At 31.7% G+C, this 16,602-nt stretch overlaps 2 protein-coding genes across 2 annotated transcripts; both read left to right on the top strand.

The window, feature by feature from the left end:
• The first annotated feature begins 5,550 nt into the window (after positions 1-5,550).
• Positions 5,551-6,497, top strand: LOC132037313 (uncharacterized). Its single transcript, XM_059427808.1, has one exon. The coding sequence runs from the start codon at positions 5,689-5,691 to the stop codon at positions 6,343-6,345; it is 657 nt and encodes a 218-aa protein (XP_059283791.1). The 5' UTR covers positions 5,551-5,688; the 3' UTR covers positions 6,346-6,497.
• Positions 6,498-8,594: 2,097 nt separating this feature from the next.
• LOC132036224 (uncharacterized) lies at positions 8,595-9,691 on the top strand. The gene has a single exon (XM_059426506.1). It carries the CDS (start codon positions 8,884-8,886, stop codon positions 9,316-9,318), a length of 435 nt encoding a protein of 144 aa, XP_059282489.1. The 5' UTR covers positions 8,595-8,883; the 3' UTR covers positions 9,319-9,691.
• The last annotated feature ends 6,911 nt before the right edge of the window (positions 9,692-16,602 follow it).

Raw genomic sequence — 16,602 nt, 5'->3', positions numbered from 1 at the left:
CGTACGATACAAGGAACACGCTTTCTAATTGGATCCAAGATTGGTGACACGTGTTAGCTTTTAATTGGGTCTAAATTGAATCAACTCTTCAAGTGGATTACGTTGAACTGAACAAATTGTAGAATAGATTACGGGGGTACTTTCGGTCTTTTAGTGTATCTTTCCGTTGTTGTTTGTTTGGTTGATTTTCTGAAATTATGTAAAGCAAACAAGGGTAATTAAGAAAATATAAAAACTCAAACAAGTAAAACAAAACATCTACTATATATATATATATATATATATATATAAAATAATTTTAGCCACGTATAAACAATAAAGGCTAACAATGCAAAACGTGATCGTTTGGCAAAAAGCCATAAAACAAAATATTTTTCACTTTATTTTAAAACTTATAATTGAATGTAGTTTTTGCAAAAAAAAAAGTAATTAACAACCTAACCAAAAATCGAAAATTATAAAAGCAAACAAACGTAATTTTCATGGCCAAATGCTATTTTTGAAATAAAGTGAAAACATAATCCGGAAAAAAAAATGAATAATTCTCATGGCCAAACGGAACCTTAAGTAAGTGATAATAATTTCAAAATAAGATGTGAGATTCTTTTATTTTGAATAATTTGTACGACAGCCAATTCGTTTTTGAAAAGTACTTTTACAATGTTTATTATTTTAATTGAAAATAGATTTGAATATTTATTATGAAGAACTTTAATTAATTTTTTTTTATTTAATCAAAATAAACAAATATTATATTAAAGTCTTAATCGATGTAAATATAGGTAAACCAAAGCGATAACATTTGATATATGATATTAATTACTTATATTCTTATATGATTATTTAAATATGCTAAATGCATTAATCAGTATATATTAAAGTTTGCACCAAGAAATGGAGAAGATTGTACATGGGGGAAAAAAAACAGGAAAATGAGAGTAGTTTATGACAAAGGAGTGGATTCCATATCAACGTTCAATTAGGAAAATGAAAACCCCATCACCAAGTAAAGTTCAATATTGAACTCCATTTATTACTTTACTACTATATATGGTATAAAATATACTATAGTACTAGTAAAATAAAGAAGTGAAATTTCTTGTCTTTTAGGAACAAATTACTTGGCAAATGCAAGTTGCAAAGTCAGGGTCGTTTTTAAGGGGTCTACAACTTCAAAGTCGACTACGACTTCTGAAAAAGACAACCTTGTTGCCAGAAAAAAGTGATTGGAAGATCCATTGAATCCAGAAGAAATATCTTTACTTCTATTGCACATGAGTTGTTAGTTCCGTTTGTACATGATTCAAATTCATGATTTGAAATGAAGTTCATTGAAAGTTGAAGTTATGCTTGGACGTATAATTAATTTTTTAAATTGTATTTTTAAACATGAAAATCTCTCGAATCTATGAATATATATATATATCAAGAATAATTTTATTTTACAATCTTAGAACCTCTTCAATAAGTGAAAAGAATCAATGTTTATTTGCTTTTAATCTACTTGACCCTAATTAAGCTTGAATATATGCCATTGCAATCAATCTATCTATATGTATATAAATATTACAACATTGACAAGCTTATATGACCAGTTTGGCAAAAAACATAAATTAACCAATATAGGAGCAGAATTCTGTATTTTTGTGTTTTTTAATTTCATGTATGTTTGTATTAAACTTCTGCTTTTTTTGTGTTCCAAGATGGTTTATATGTTCATCTCAAAATACAAGGCAGTCTCCTAATCTCCTTCTTCTATTCTTTATTTTTATTCACCACTAACCACTCTCTTAGAAAACTTCTGAACCAAATCATAGTGCCAGAAACACCATATAAATGGCACTGTTGTGAGGTGTTTCTTCCATATTGCAAATGGAGTAACATTTTTTTTCCCTGTTTTTGTTATCTTTGATTTATTATTATTTAATGTCTGACAAATCAAAGTGTTGGGTCACATTCTACTCTCTACAATTCTCTACTTTTCATCTATCCAATTGAAATATTGTTCATACGTCAACCCGAATTTGACCACAAAAAAAAAAAAAAATATCAACGTGGCTTGCTTAATTTGAAACCCATGAAGTGTTTGATGAAATGCCCTGTAGAGGCTCGGCTTCAGGAAATGGCTCCAAAATCCACTTAACAAATGCAACTCGGTTATTATTTTAGGCCCTTAAAGTTCAATTACTGAATATTTTTGTTCAATATATATTTTCAACAAGGTTCAACACCCTCATCTACTTACAACTTAATAATTTTGTTCAGTATATATTTTATTATTTTAATTGAAAATAGCTGTGATAAAAACGGAATATTTGAATAATTGAAGATCGTTCAATTTATAATTTATTTTATTTTTCTTTAAGGAGATTAAGACAAGGCAACAAATATTATATTATAGTAATTTGACAAGTTTGAGGATTAAAGCAAATGGTAATCTGAAAATAAGAACTGGTATGATATTCCTCTTTACAAGTTTTATAGTACTTCTGCGAAAACTGAATTTGAAGTATCTTTAAATTTTTCAAAACTGATTGGGTCGAACTGAAACAGTCCTTAAATATTCAGAGAAAACAAAGAATAGTTAATCAATCTATTTATATCGTTAGTCTTGATTATAAGAGAGTTGATGTGGCATCTTTCTTAGGCCATGATCTCCATTTATCTTTTTCCTCAAGTTTTTAAAATTTATCATTGTTTGATGTCTAGAAAAGTCTGCAGGAATTTAAACATGCCCTTCTTATGTCATGAGACCTTGCAGATTTTACCAATACTATTTTCGTATCTTCCATTCCTTTTCTTTTCTATTTTAATTCTACACTTTACATGGTTGAGTATTTTATCTTTTCAAATGTATATTGTGCTGTTTGTTAACGGATCCACCTTATTTTAACTCAACCTTGATTTTAATCGGTGATGATTTTAATAAATCTTCTCATCATCAGGTTTTTTTAGAATGAGCATATATGTACGCACTGAAATTGAATTTCTACACGCATTTCGTGTACACAAAAATAGAGGAAATGATATTTGATTGAGAATGCCCGCTGTGTACAACTTAAATGGAAAGCATAACTCACTTATTTTTAAATGTGAATTTTCTGCACAAGTATGGAGTAAACTACTACATTGCTGGCAGGGATTAACAGAATGGTTTATGTCTTTGCCCGAGGCACTTAGATGGGCTGAATCATGCTAGAGGAAGCGGCTCAAGTGCGACAATTTATATAATTACAATTGTTGCTTGTATGTATCACCTTTTGATTGAGAGGAAAGAGTTTTTCAAGAAAAGCAGATGGAGCCAAGGATAATACTCAGGAAAGTCATTCAGGAGGTCTTCTACAAAAGATCCATGAAGAACAGATTAAGTAGGATTCTTGAGAAGTAAAACCTTTTCTTTTGATAGATCAGTTGTAGTAGAAGTGATAGGAGTATCCGGTTGCAACTTTAAAAATATCAAGCTGTGGTTTTTTCATGTACATAACGTTTTGGTAATAAAAAGAATTATTTACCAAAAAAAAAAAAAAAATGAGAAGCCAATTAAATCAAAGAACAAATGTTTAAGATCGGTAGATGATGAAGTGATAAAGTAGTCAGACTATTGTAATCATTAGTTACAGGTTCTTGAGATATGCGATGATGTTAAATCCTCTAATTTGTATTAGAACGATCTTGATATCTTTAGTTTTTCAAGAAAATGTTATTTTTAATATTCGATTATAGGAAAGAGTCATTTCTAAGCTTAATGGGTGATTATATCTCATTGCAACCAATTGAATATAATATATTAAAGAGAGGCTCCGAAAAGGCCACACATTTTCTTTTTGGTGTTGTAAGAATGACATGGGGTAGTCACATTTTGGTATGTTTTTTTAATGTTCAAACAGTATATCAAAACTATATATTTAGCTATTTTTTTAGTTATAAAAAAATCATTTTGTCATTATCTTAAAGCGAAAGAGAGCTAATTGTTCATCTTTTGCACTTTTTTCTCGAGTTTGAATTAAATTATTCAAACTTTGGAACTTTTCATAGTGTTTGAATAACCACAATTTAAAACTCCATGAACTTTAAGTGCTTGAACAGATAAATGCAAATTCCATTGATTTTTTTTTGTTTTTTGTTAGAATTTGAACAATATATACGAATCTCCATAAAATTACCCAATTACATTTTTCTCTGTACATTTATGATTAAATTATTTTCTTGGGTATGCTCCATGAAATCACCAATTACTTTTTCAGTACCACCCATAAAATTACCTCATTATGATTTTCTTCACATTTAAAATTGTGGCTTTGCAGGTGCCATCCATGAAAATTTTCATTTAGTGCAAAAGGATGCAAGTGGAATTCTAAGATATTCTCATTGGTTTCTAAATAGTGCAAGTGAAACTTAAGGAAATTATCAAAATCATGCAAGTGAAATTCCATAAAAACTAGTACATAACGCTGTCTCGTAATTCGAGAAGACGACAATTCAAACTTCATAAAGTTTTAATGAGTTTGAACTGATAAAAGTTTTTAAACTACAAAATACCGTGTTGGAGTCCCACATTTAAAAGTGTCAAACTCCAAGTACACAACGCTGAAATTTTTTCGTGTCTTAACTAGGGGTAATTTTTGCCCAAATTTTATTTCTCCATCAAAATAAATCAAATATAAATTAATTTTTAAACGCGAGCTAAAGCTTGGTTAATGGTCCAAAAAAAAAATGGTAATTTGCAAGAAAATTCTGTTCTTTTTGGAACTTTTCGGAAATAGTGAAGGGTCATTGGCACTAATATCCCTATTCTGTGAGGATCTTTAATTTTTGGCCCTCGTAACAAATACTCCACCCGTCTCAATTTGTTTGATACTTTTTATTTTTCGAGAGTCAGACTTCTGAATTTTAATCATGTGTTTGGACATAGAATCTTCAATTTTTTTGAGAAAAAATTACATATTTGGAAATTACATAAAAAATACTATATGTGATCATAATTAATAAGTTAAAATATTTAAGAGACATTTGAAAAAATTACGGTCAAAGAACGACTCGTTTGACTCTCAAAAAACGAAAAGTGCCAAACAAATTGAGACGGAGGGAGTAATTTTTTTGCGGGGCATATATTTATATTTTCGTATCATAATATCCTACAAATTATACCCCGCGCTGTTAAAGACCAGCCTATTTGAAGGACAAATCGTGCAATTTCTTCAATAGTCCCATGAAATAGAACGGGGTTAAAGACAGGAACCCCATTTGAAGGACATTAGTCGTGCAATTTCTTCAATAGTAATGAGTCATTATTTTTGGCCTTCGCCTTTAGCCCAGGCAGAATTCTGAAATTTGCAAAGGCAGAGGGTAAAAGTTAAAGACCACTAATTTAAGGGCTAAAATTTAAAGACCACCAATTTGAAGGACAGAAATTAAAGACCACCCCAAATGTAACCGAAACTCGGACCAAAGGCCCACAACATTGATAAAGTCCAAGATTACGAAAATCTTCATAAAACAACTATTGAAACAGCGCGGTAATATTTAGCGCCAAGTTTTCCCCCCAAAAGATATTTCCCTCCATTTCAGTCCCCATTAACCCTCTACTTATAAATTCACAAGAAATAGCCAATAAAATTCATCAAATCTCACTTCAATTTATTTCCAAACTACAGTACATTTTTCATTTAATAAATTTGATCTGCTAGCATGGTTGTAGTATCCCTAAAACCTGTTAAATTTTACGGCAGTAGCCTCCCTAGACCACGATTTTACAAACCAAATTCAGAGCGAGTAGATCCACCAGTTTCCATTCTCGATCCATTAATGTCATGGGCAGAGGAAGCTCACTGGTCTATGGGTGGTGTGAGCTTCACGCGCCACCGTTTACAGGGCCGAATTGAAGGTAACATTGAGAAGCTACGCGCCGAGCGTGAAATTGTGGAGAATAAGAAGGTAGAGGAAGAGATGACGTGTCCGGGTGCTCCGATTGTGTTGAAGAGGAAAAGGAGGTTGGCTGATGATGAATCTGAGGATGTTGGAGGTTTGGTGAGGAAGCTTGAAGATGAATTTGATGACGTGGCGGAGGAAAGTGAATCGAAAGTTGCAAAGGTGAAATCTAAGGGTGAAAAGTTGAAGAAAGTTGAGGAGGAAAGTGGATTGGAGAGTTCAGGGATGAATACGAGTGGATTGAAAAGTTCAGGGGTGAAAATGAGTGAATTGAATAGTTCAGGGATGAAAATGAAGAGGCGGAGGAAAGAAGATGACGTGGTTGAGGTGGTAAATGAGGTGAAATCTAAGGGTGAGAAGTTGAAGAAGGTTGAATCGGTGAAAAGGACTTCGCCTAGATTGGCGAAGCGTGTTTGATTATTTGTGTCGATGAATGGGATGTTGTAGAGTATAGGGATATAGTGTGTTTCTAGTTTTATTTACTTTTGTTTTTTGTAATGAAAGTTGAATTGTGCTGTCAGTGAAAAGAAGTTTTAGATAAATGAGAAGAAATTTTAGTTGTTTTGCTTCTTGTATGGTTTGTTCCATGATATATGGTGGCATAAATTGTAGCTAAAATTGCATTGTGGAGATTCTGCTGTCAGATAAATACTAGTGTATTTACTGGTTATGGGTCATTCACTCGTAATTGCTCAGCCATTTTTATTAGTAGTCAAAGAGGCTCAAATAAGAAATGCAAAAATTTCACATTGTGATATTAAAGAACTGTTTCATCACTTGGTTTCCGTTGAAATTTAACTGGATGGTGGAAAACACCAAATTCTTGTATACTGGAGATATTAATGAACTGTATCACTTGGTTTCCTGTGAAATTGATGAACCTTGACTCAGATTATATTGCTAATAGACTAGTTTTGATTTCCAATGGTCTTTAAACAGCTTAGTGTAACACATTACGTGCATCATGATGGCCATATACTTCTGTTCAGCAACAATTTCATGTTATGTTCTGCAGGTTGCCCCTCTTTGTTACTAATTTCATATGTGCCAATCATTAATCATGTATCACTTATATTGGATCTTCATCTTGTTAGATCGGACTATTAATTTGTTCAACATTTCAATAACCAAGAATTGGAATAGCAAATGCATCAAGTTGTAACTACTAACTAGTACTTGCCATTGTATTGCTGTTTGCTTTGGTGATTTGCTGCTTTTGGTTGCTGCATTTGACCTGGTAAGTTAGCTAACAAATTATTCAATTAGCTCTGATTACTAGTAAGTGCTAACCTGCTGTAGAAACCTTGACTTAATTTCTTACCTCATACGTACAACTAAGATAATTCTTTTTTTTTTTTTTTGGCAATAAACTGTGAAATATTACCATACCAACTAAAAGAACTAAGATAATTCTAGCTGCTACAAAATGTTCAATTTTTTTAACTTCTGATTAGTCAGCAATTTTAGCAGCTAATCCCCAATTTGATTCATCCTGCTAAAAAAGAGTCATCTTTGCTGCGATTACTAAGACACTCTACATTATATCTCAGCTTCAAACTAGATAGTTGGGAATAATTAGTATTGAAATTGACTTGATTCACAAGGTTCAAACAAAAGGAAGAATATAGTTTTGGACACATGGAAACAAAATTAAATTTTTGTCTCATTGGATTGAGACTCCATTAAATGAGAAAATATGAATTAATGAGGATGATAAAGTATTCCAACTAATTTGAGATTGGGACATCAAACAGTTTTGGGCTAAAATAGTTGCAGACATTGTATTATTATTGGCCTCCGATAATAACAAGAAAAAAAGAAATATATATAATTATTCAATTGCTCTGTTACTAAGTGCTAACCAGCTCTAGTACCTTAGGGGTCGTTTGGTACACGGTATTAGTTGGGATATTCCAGTACTAATTATGAGATTAATTTTGTATCATATTTGGTAGAAGGTATAAATTTATTTTGGGATAAATTTATACCTTATATCAAACAAAGTATAAAGTGCATCCCAAACTTAAAGATGGAATATCCCATCTTATCCCATTAATCCTGAGATTATTTTATCCTATCTCTTAGATGGGATAAATTAGTCCCAAAATTAATCCTGAGATAAATTTATCTACGTACCAAACGATCCACACTTTTTAGGAATCTTGACTTAATTTGTTACGTCATGTACAACTAAGATAACTCTAGCTGCTACAAAATGTTCAATACTTTTTGACCTTCTGATTAGTCCCAATAATGAAATCATCGATCAATTTTAGCATCTAAATTTTCAACAAGTCATCTTTCCTACTACTAATGGAGTAGTATGAAATTCCCTCTCATTGATTTTGGTCGACATGAATATGCTAAAATTTTCTCAGTAGATTGAGACATGTCGTTGGTTTTTGTCTAAAATAGTTGCAGACATTATTAATTGCCTTGGATAATAAAAACATAAAAAAGAGAAAAAGAATGCAATTTTATCTAGCAAAGAAATTCCAAATGCACGCATACCAATAACATATCGCCAGCTGTCCCCTGATTCTTCTCCCGTGAATTTAGTGTTAGGGTTTCCAATACTCTGCCACTCCCAATCCTACATCTCTTATTTCCCTCAATATTCTCAATACGTAACATACAAAATTCCAAATGGATCTTAACAACCCAAATTGCACCTTCTCTGTGTAAAAATTTGTAATTTTGTACAAAACCATGATCTAGTGTTCTGAATTTCAGTTCCCAATTTTACATCACATGATTATCCAGTAAACTTTATCTTACCATTCACTGTTATAAATTAGTCTGAAATCAATTTGGTTCACTCAAAAATTTGTTCTTTTGTAAAATTCTGAAAAAGGGGTTTTGGGGTTTTAGTCTAAAATCAATTTGAGTCTCTCAAAGATTTGTTCTTTTTTGTAAATTGAGAAAAGGGGTTTTGAGTTATTGTGATTTTAGTGAATGGGATCATCTGGTTTCTTTATAATTTGTGTTCTACATTCACTAATAGCTACTGTTAGTGGTGTTTTAATAATGTTCTATTTGAATGAAATTTCTGTACTTGGACATGGTATTGAAACAGCAAAAAAGTTGTTAGGATCAACCCCACATGACCAATTGGTGATTAAAACATCTGATTCATTTGTTGGATTGCTGTTATGTGTAATTGGGTTGTTGTTATTTATGGTGTCATTTGTTAAGGAGAGGGAATTTCAAAGCTTTTTCGCGAAAGGCTGTGTCTTTCTTCATGTAGCAATGGGGTTATGGAGAGTGTGTTTTGAGAGGAAGCTTGAGGATTTGGCTTATGATTGGCCAAGACAACTTGTTGGTGATTTTGTTTTAGCACTTTCTTGGGTGTTTTTTCTTGTTAATTCATGGAGGGAAAAGTATGATTAGAAAGATTGTTACTTTGTGATGGTTAAGTAAATTGGTTATGCATTTGAGTGTCTTGTCTTGATCAGAATCAGACTAATTGGATCACTTGAAAAGATTGTGGTAGTTGCTGTTTGGTGCAAATTGGAGGTACTTTACCTGCTTGAATATTCATGTAACTATTTCCTGCATCTCCTAAACTGTAAATTACAATGAAATAAAGGGATCAAGAGATAAGTAATCCTTGATTTTTCCTTCTTATTGTACTGATAATGTTGAGAAATGAAAGAAAGGTGGCAATTTTGATACTTAGTTTGTATTACTTTTTTACTTTTCTTTTTTTCATTATCAAACCATATCTGCAAATATATAGTATACTTGATTGAATCTTTGTATCAGAAAAAGATCTCCTACGGAATCCTCTTCTTTATGCTTTCAAGTCACTTTTTCTGTAGAACTTAATGGAGTGTGTAGTAGATTTTCAGCTTTTGTTCATTTTTTTCTTATCTGAACTTTTGTTAGTTTAAGATGTTTTCAGAGTCCCAAATAATGATGCTTAATGGAAAAAACAGATTAAAACCTCACTATAATACAAGACTCTAGATGTTAACTGTGTGACTATTATCCCATTAATCAAATAGCTACACTAGATTTTCATGCGGTTTTCGGACAGCGGAGGAGTTAGAATTTTAAGTTGGGGTTCTGGATTCGGAAGTTATTGGGTTCTGGATAAATGATTTACATTTTTTTGTGCGGATCACCCTTCAAAGGCACTGGTCTTTAATTTTTGCCCCTTAAATTGGTGGTCTTTAATTTTTGGCCTTCGCCTAGTACCCCGAGATTTTGGGTTCGAATCTCAGTTCAGTTAAAAAAAAGGAAATTTTGCAAGTGAAACTCTGCCTGAGGCCTAATTTTGGCCCGAATAGGCCTAACTTTGTAATGAAATTCTGCCTTGCGACATATATATATATTTTATTAAGTCAGGGTTCGAATCTCAAACCTCATGGTATTAGGCGAAGGGAAAAAATTAAAGACGACCAATTTGAGAGACAAAAATTAAAGACCAGTGCCTTTGAAGGGTAATCGTGCAAATGACCAAATGATTTATGAAGTGAATTTATATATATATATATATTAAGTCAGGGTTCGAATCTCAAACCTCATGGTATTAGGCGAAGGGAAAAAATTAAAGACGACTAATTTGAGAGACAAAAATTAAAGACTAGTGCCTTTGAAGGGTAATCGTGCAAATGACCAAATGATTTATGAAGTGAATTTTTAATACAAATAATAGATATGGGCCAAAACTACTGGTTTCTTCAACCTCATAAGCAAAACTGTTGCTCCACCCTATTTTCAGATAGATAAATATTCCTGTCTAAACAATGCAAAGACGACGTGCAGCTTTTCTGTATCTTGGTAATCTTCAGAGTCTTATTTCTAGACTAAAAAACTACATGAAACAACATCTCTCTAATCGGTTGTGAGAAGCAAAATTGAAGTTCAAGAGAGCAGGAAAAAACACTCCTCAAGCAGGGGCGGAGCTATAGCCTTGGAAGGGTGGTCAGATGAACACCTTTCGTCCGAAAATTTTACCTCATATATAGGTCAAATATCATTTATATTGATAATTGTTTAATCCTGAACACTTTGAACATATCCAGCAGTGATAACTCAGCGGTCAAGTGTGATCAGATTGTCTAAAGGTGGGCGGGTTCGAATCTCGTGGCTACCAATTTCTGTACTTGTTTTTATCTTGTAAGCAAAATAGAACAAATGGAAAAGGGTCAAATATACCCCGGTACTATTACAAAAGGGTTAAATATATCCCTCGTTATACTTTGGGTCTAAATATACCTTTTTCATTATACTTTGGGTCCAAATATACCTCTTTGTTATACTTTGGGTTCAAATATATCCTCTTCTATTAAAATTGTCCAAAGTGAACATGAGATCTGATATGACACGACAACTTTCGGTAAACAACATACGCGTACGCCACCTCACCATTCTAACCCATTTCTCCCTCTTTTCCCCTTCTTCTTCCATCACTACCATCTCCTCCCCTTCACAACCTTTGCCACCATTAGCTTCTAGGGGTGGGCGTTCGGTTTTTCGGTTCGGTTTGATTTTTTCGGTTTCGGTGTTTTGAAAGTGGACACCGAACCGAATCGGTTCGGTTTTTTGAAGTTCGGTTCGGTTCGGTTTCGATTTTTTAATTCGATTTTTTTTTTTTGGCATGGGCCTGAAATGGGATATTTTCTGCTTGTAAAATGGACTTTCTTTTTAATTAAAAATGAGCTATTTTATTGTTTTTAAGTATATGCTTACCGATTCTATAATGCGAAGATGTAAGCTAGATCATGCAATACATAAAGAACGAAAATGTAAAAGATGGGGGAAAAGAGAAAAAGGCAGTAGAAGCTTAGGATCAATCCAAATACCCAGCTGATTCCTACTCTTTGGAAGCAATTCGCAGTTTTTCATAAAGAACTAAAAGTAGGAAATAGAGGGCTAAAAGCAATTTGACCTTAATTAGGCCAGTAGCTAGAAAAAACAGTAACTTTCTAATATTCCTTTCCAAATAAGTCCTTATACTAACAACCAAAATTAGTTTATTAGAGAGTAGTAAAGCTCTAAACTTGATCAAATAAGCACACTATTCATGATCATCTAAATTAGGCTAAGGTAAAACTAAGTGATTAACCTGCTCATTTCCATCTGTAGGACTAAATAACATACGCCCATTTCTTTTCCACATCAAAAACAAAAAGCAAACATGTTCGGTACTGAATTTAAAACAAAACAACCAACTTTTATAGTAACGAGACAATCACAACCGATATTCATGACTTAATTGCTAATCAAATAAAGCATTCCTACATAGACGAGATGAAAGCGGAATCACAAAGAAAAAGCCAAAAAAAAAAAAAAAAAAAAAAGCGAGAAGGGTGCAACAAGCGAGAAAAATGGAAACGACATGAGCAGAAGAGCAAGAAGCATATATATATATATATATATTACAAGCCACTGACCAGAAAATGCTTTATAACAGTAGCACTGTAGCAGCAGCAGTTACACTGTTCGGTTAAATCGAAAAATCGAAGAACCAGTGAACCGGAACCGAACACCGAATTTGTTTTATAAAAAAAATCGAAACCGTACCGAAACACCGAAAAATCGAAACCGAAAAACCGAATTAATTCGGTTCGATTCGGTTTTCGGTGTTTATGCCCACCCTTAATTAGCACCACTACACCACCATCTCCACCTTTCCTAAATTTTCTCATTAATCTCTCTAATTCATGTATCTAATTAAATTAATTAATTATTAAACCCTTATTCATTTCCCCAACTTTCCAAACTCAGGCGTTTCAATCAGAAAATTAGAAATATTTTCCTGGATAGCAAACACACCATATGTACAAGGGTCAGTATACAGTAGCTAATTAATGATCAAATGAATACAGAACATTTTGTCCTCGAAAAACTAGTTAAATATAAGCCTGGCAACCGGTCCGGTTTACCGGTAAAATATTACCAATCCGGTTTTGTATTTTTGGGACCAGCTAACTTAAGAAACCGGAATCGGACCGGTTAAACCGGTCAAAAAAGATTTTTTTTTTTTTAAATAGTAGCCGTTATTTGAGTGGGCTGTACCGTTGGGCAACGGTCCATTTTGCAAAAATGGTCGTTGCCAATACTCCAAATGCAAAAATGGTCGTTGCCAACGGCTCCAAAGTCCCCTTTTGGCCCCCCAACCCCCCCAAACTTTTTTTTTTTTTTTTTTTTTACACTTTAACCCATCCCCTACCCCTATATATAGTATACATAACTTAAACATATATAAGATATATATAGTATACATATAACTTAAACATATATATATATATATATATATATATATATATATATATATATATATAAGTTATAAGTATATATAGTATACATCTAACTTCAACATATATATATATAAGTTATAACTATATATAGTATACATATAACTTAAACATATATATATATAACTTATATATATAGTATACATATAACTTAAACATATATATATAACTTATAACTATATATAGTATACATATAACTTAAACATATATATATAAGTTATATAACCTAAGTATATTGATATATATATATATATATATATATATATATATATAAGTATATTTTTAGTATATTTTAGGTATATGTAGTACAACTTAAGCATATAACTTAATATATATATACGTATATCTTTGTTAGTTAGTAAATATATAAACTTTACTTATAAACTTATATAACATATATAAATATATACAATATACTAATAAATACTATAATATTATATATACTATACAAAAAACAAAAAAACAAAAAGGATTTTCTAATGTTTTGGACCGGTCCGGTTCCGATTGAACCGGTTAACGGGCTTAGTTAAATATGTAAAGGGCACATTTCCTAGGACACTGGCTTTCGCTTTTTTTGTTGTCAATAAAGTAATTCTGGCTCTATTTTCTACTTTTTTAAGTTCTTAATCTCATGTGGTTCTAAATTAATAGTATTAAACATAAAGTATAAGTAAGACATATCCTCGCTTATATAGAATTTTAAAAACTACATATGTATATTTAGATTGGATTAAAAAATTGTTTTCATGAGTACAGATTAAATTTTCAAAGGAACAAACCACTTTGATTAGCTGTAGCACTTCAAATTGAACTGTACCATCAATATTCTATTTGCTTTCGTTATTTAGGTTCAATCACTGAGTTTAAAATAATCAATTAATCTAAACAATATTATAGTGGTGCTAATGGTGGCAAAGGTTGTGAAGGGGGAGGAGATGGTAGTGATGGAAGAAGAAGGGGAAGAGAGGGGTAAATGGGTTAGAGTGGTGAGGTGGCATGCCATGTGATGTCCACCTCACCGAGTTATCGATGTATCGTAATCGGTCGTATCTCGTCGTAAACTCGGATAATTTTAACGGAAGAGGGATACCCAAAGTATAACAGAGAGATATATTTGGACCCAAAGTATAACAAGAATGGTATATTTAGACCCAGAGTATAACGAGGGGTATATTTAACCCTTTTCTAATAGTAGAGGGGTATATTTGACCCTTTTCTGTAGAACAAATGATGGAGCTGTTCACTAACTCTTGCGGCTTTTCGAAATTCAAAATTTGTAAATTTTCCCCAACATATTTAAATGTATTCTTTTAATCATATTGACATGAGAAAAATTACAACTTATAATACTTTTCATATAATTTTAAAATATTGAGATGATTTGATTCATTTAATTTTAAAAATGAGTCAACTTGAATCTCGAGAACCAAAAAGTGTCACATAAATTGAAATGGAAGGAGTATTAATTTATAGGAATCACAAAACTCGGCACAAAATGTAGATGCCTTTTTCATTATTTGTAAATATTTTGGTGACAATTACATAGTCTCTGGCTATATTTTTGCATTTTTTTTGTTTGGATTATTATGTTGTGTCTTGTAATTATTTTTTTGTAACTATAATACCTTTTAATACAATTTGAAGTTTTGATAGAGAAATATCTTAAATATCAAAAGAAATTCAGTGTATATCTTAAATATCAAAAGAAATTCAGTCTTATAATTAAAAAGCTCTAAAACAAATGATGAAATGTTAGGCGATTTTGTAGTGCCTAATGTACAAAAGAGATATTTAGAGTATTGTTTTTAATGAGACTATTGTAAAAATATTTGAAGATATAAACATTCTTGAATAGAATTCAATAATATATTTGGATTATGCTTTTCCTAAAAGAATATCATTTATGTTTAGTTTTAATTTATACAATTGTAAGTACTATAACAAGTGCTTGTATGACTTAGCTAAGTATTATGTAGGTTGACTTCAATTTTTCGCACCAAATCATCGATTTTTTTTAATTATTATTATTATTATTATTATTATTGTTTTTTGCGTGCATGTAACCTCTTCGAAATTTGAACACCCTTCGCTAAAATCCTGATCCTCAAGGCTTTACGCTCACTCTTTTTACACAAAATGGTGTGTTGAAAGTTGGCTTGTGAAATGCAGCAGCGAGGAATCTTGGACCACACACAGAGACTTGGGTTGTGTTTGGTACGAAGGAAAATGTTTTCTCTTGATTTTTTTTTTTTTTTAATAAGTGACTTTCTTATTTATTTTTTGGTGTTTGGTAATGAAGCAAAAAATATTATGTCAAAAACATTAATATAAAATCTAAGTAAACACTGTGGAGATGGAGGTAGGGGTTAGAGTGTGGGGGTGATGATGGAGGCTACAGGGGTTGGGGTGGGATTGTGTGTGTTAGATGGGAATGAATGAAAGGTCGCTTATGAAATTTGTTTTTTCTATCTCTACTAAGAAAGTTATTTTCTTCATTTTAAGAAACTTATTTTTTTTGGAAAAATGCGTCTAAAAATTTTTGACCAATCAATCATGAAATATTTTATTTTTCCTTCACGCCAAACACATCTTTGAGCTCCAAAAGAGTGATAAATGCCACCATTGTTCTATTACTCTTTGGACCCGAAAAAATCATATCTTTGTGCCCACTCCTGCCATTCTTTTATCTCTGCACTGTCCCGTAGGCGATTTATGCCTTTCATGGTGACTCAGCTTAGCATGCCTTAATAAATTTTATTTACTACTATAAATATGTTTTGAAGAAAAAACCTTAATAGGCGAATAGCTCACTATTCTAGTTCTAGGTTTATGGCACCAAAAATGTACTGTATCAAGGTTCAACTGATTCATTTAAGTGACAAGACTTCTCTAATCTCCAAATAGTTACGAGAAGTAGTACAAATAATTGAATCAATTTAACTATGGCACTAACTACTAATTCTCTAATTCGTGAAAAGAAAAAAGAGATAAAAAATAGAAGGTGGTGTTTTGGAAAAGAGAAAAAAAAAAACTGGTAAGCTGGATATAATTTTAAAAGCAAAATATATTCTTTCATTCAATGACCTGTTACTAATTGGATTTGAGAAAGAAGAAGAACAAACCAATAAATTAATGTATAAAAAGGGATAATTTTATTTCGGATAATGGTAAATTCTGATTGTGGTAATTGTGATATTTCATGAAGAGCACTTAATTTTGAATTGATTAAAATATGTTTTTTGTCCCTTGACATATGAAATATATTACACTAAAATTATTTTTATATCCATATTACCTTCAAATATGAAGTAAATAATATAAATTTAACACAACATACGAGTAATTAAATAAGTGAATAGCGAGTAATTCGTTGAATCCGAACGATTCACAAGCAGAAAAATAAAAAACG

Source organism: Lycium ferocissimum, chromosome 11, assembly GCF_029784015.1.
Source record: "Lycium ferocissimum isolate CSIRO_LF1 chromosome 11, AGI_CSIRO_Lferr_CH_V1, whole genome shotgun sequence".
NCBI classification, from domain to species: Eukaryota; Viridiplantae; Streptophyta; class Magnoliopsida; order Solanales; family Solanaceae; genus Lycium; species Lycium ferocissimum.
The sequence above is the reverse complement of the archived record's forward strand: the minus strand, read 5'-3'. Positions and strand labels throughout refer to the sequence as shown.

Bases quoted from the DNA above. Each gene is read 5' to 3' on its own strand.
- LOC132037313 (XM_059427808.1), top strand. From the start codon at position 5,689: ATGGTTGTAGTATCCCTAAAACCTGTTAAATTTTACGGCAGTAGCCTC.
- LOC132036224 (XM_059426506.1), top strand. From the start codon at position 8,884: ATGGGATCATCTGGTTTCTTTATAATTTGTGTTCTACATTCACTAATA.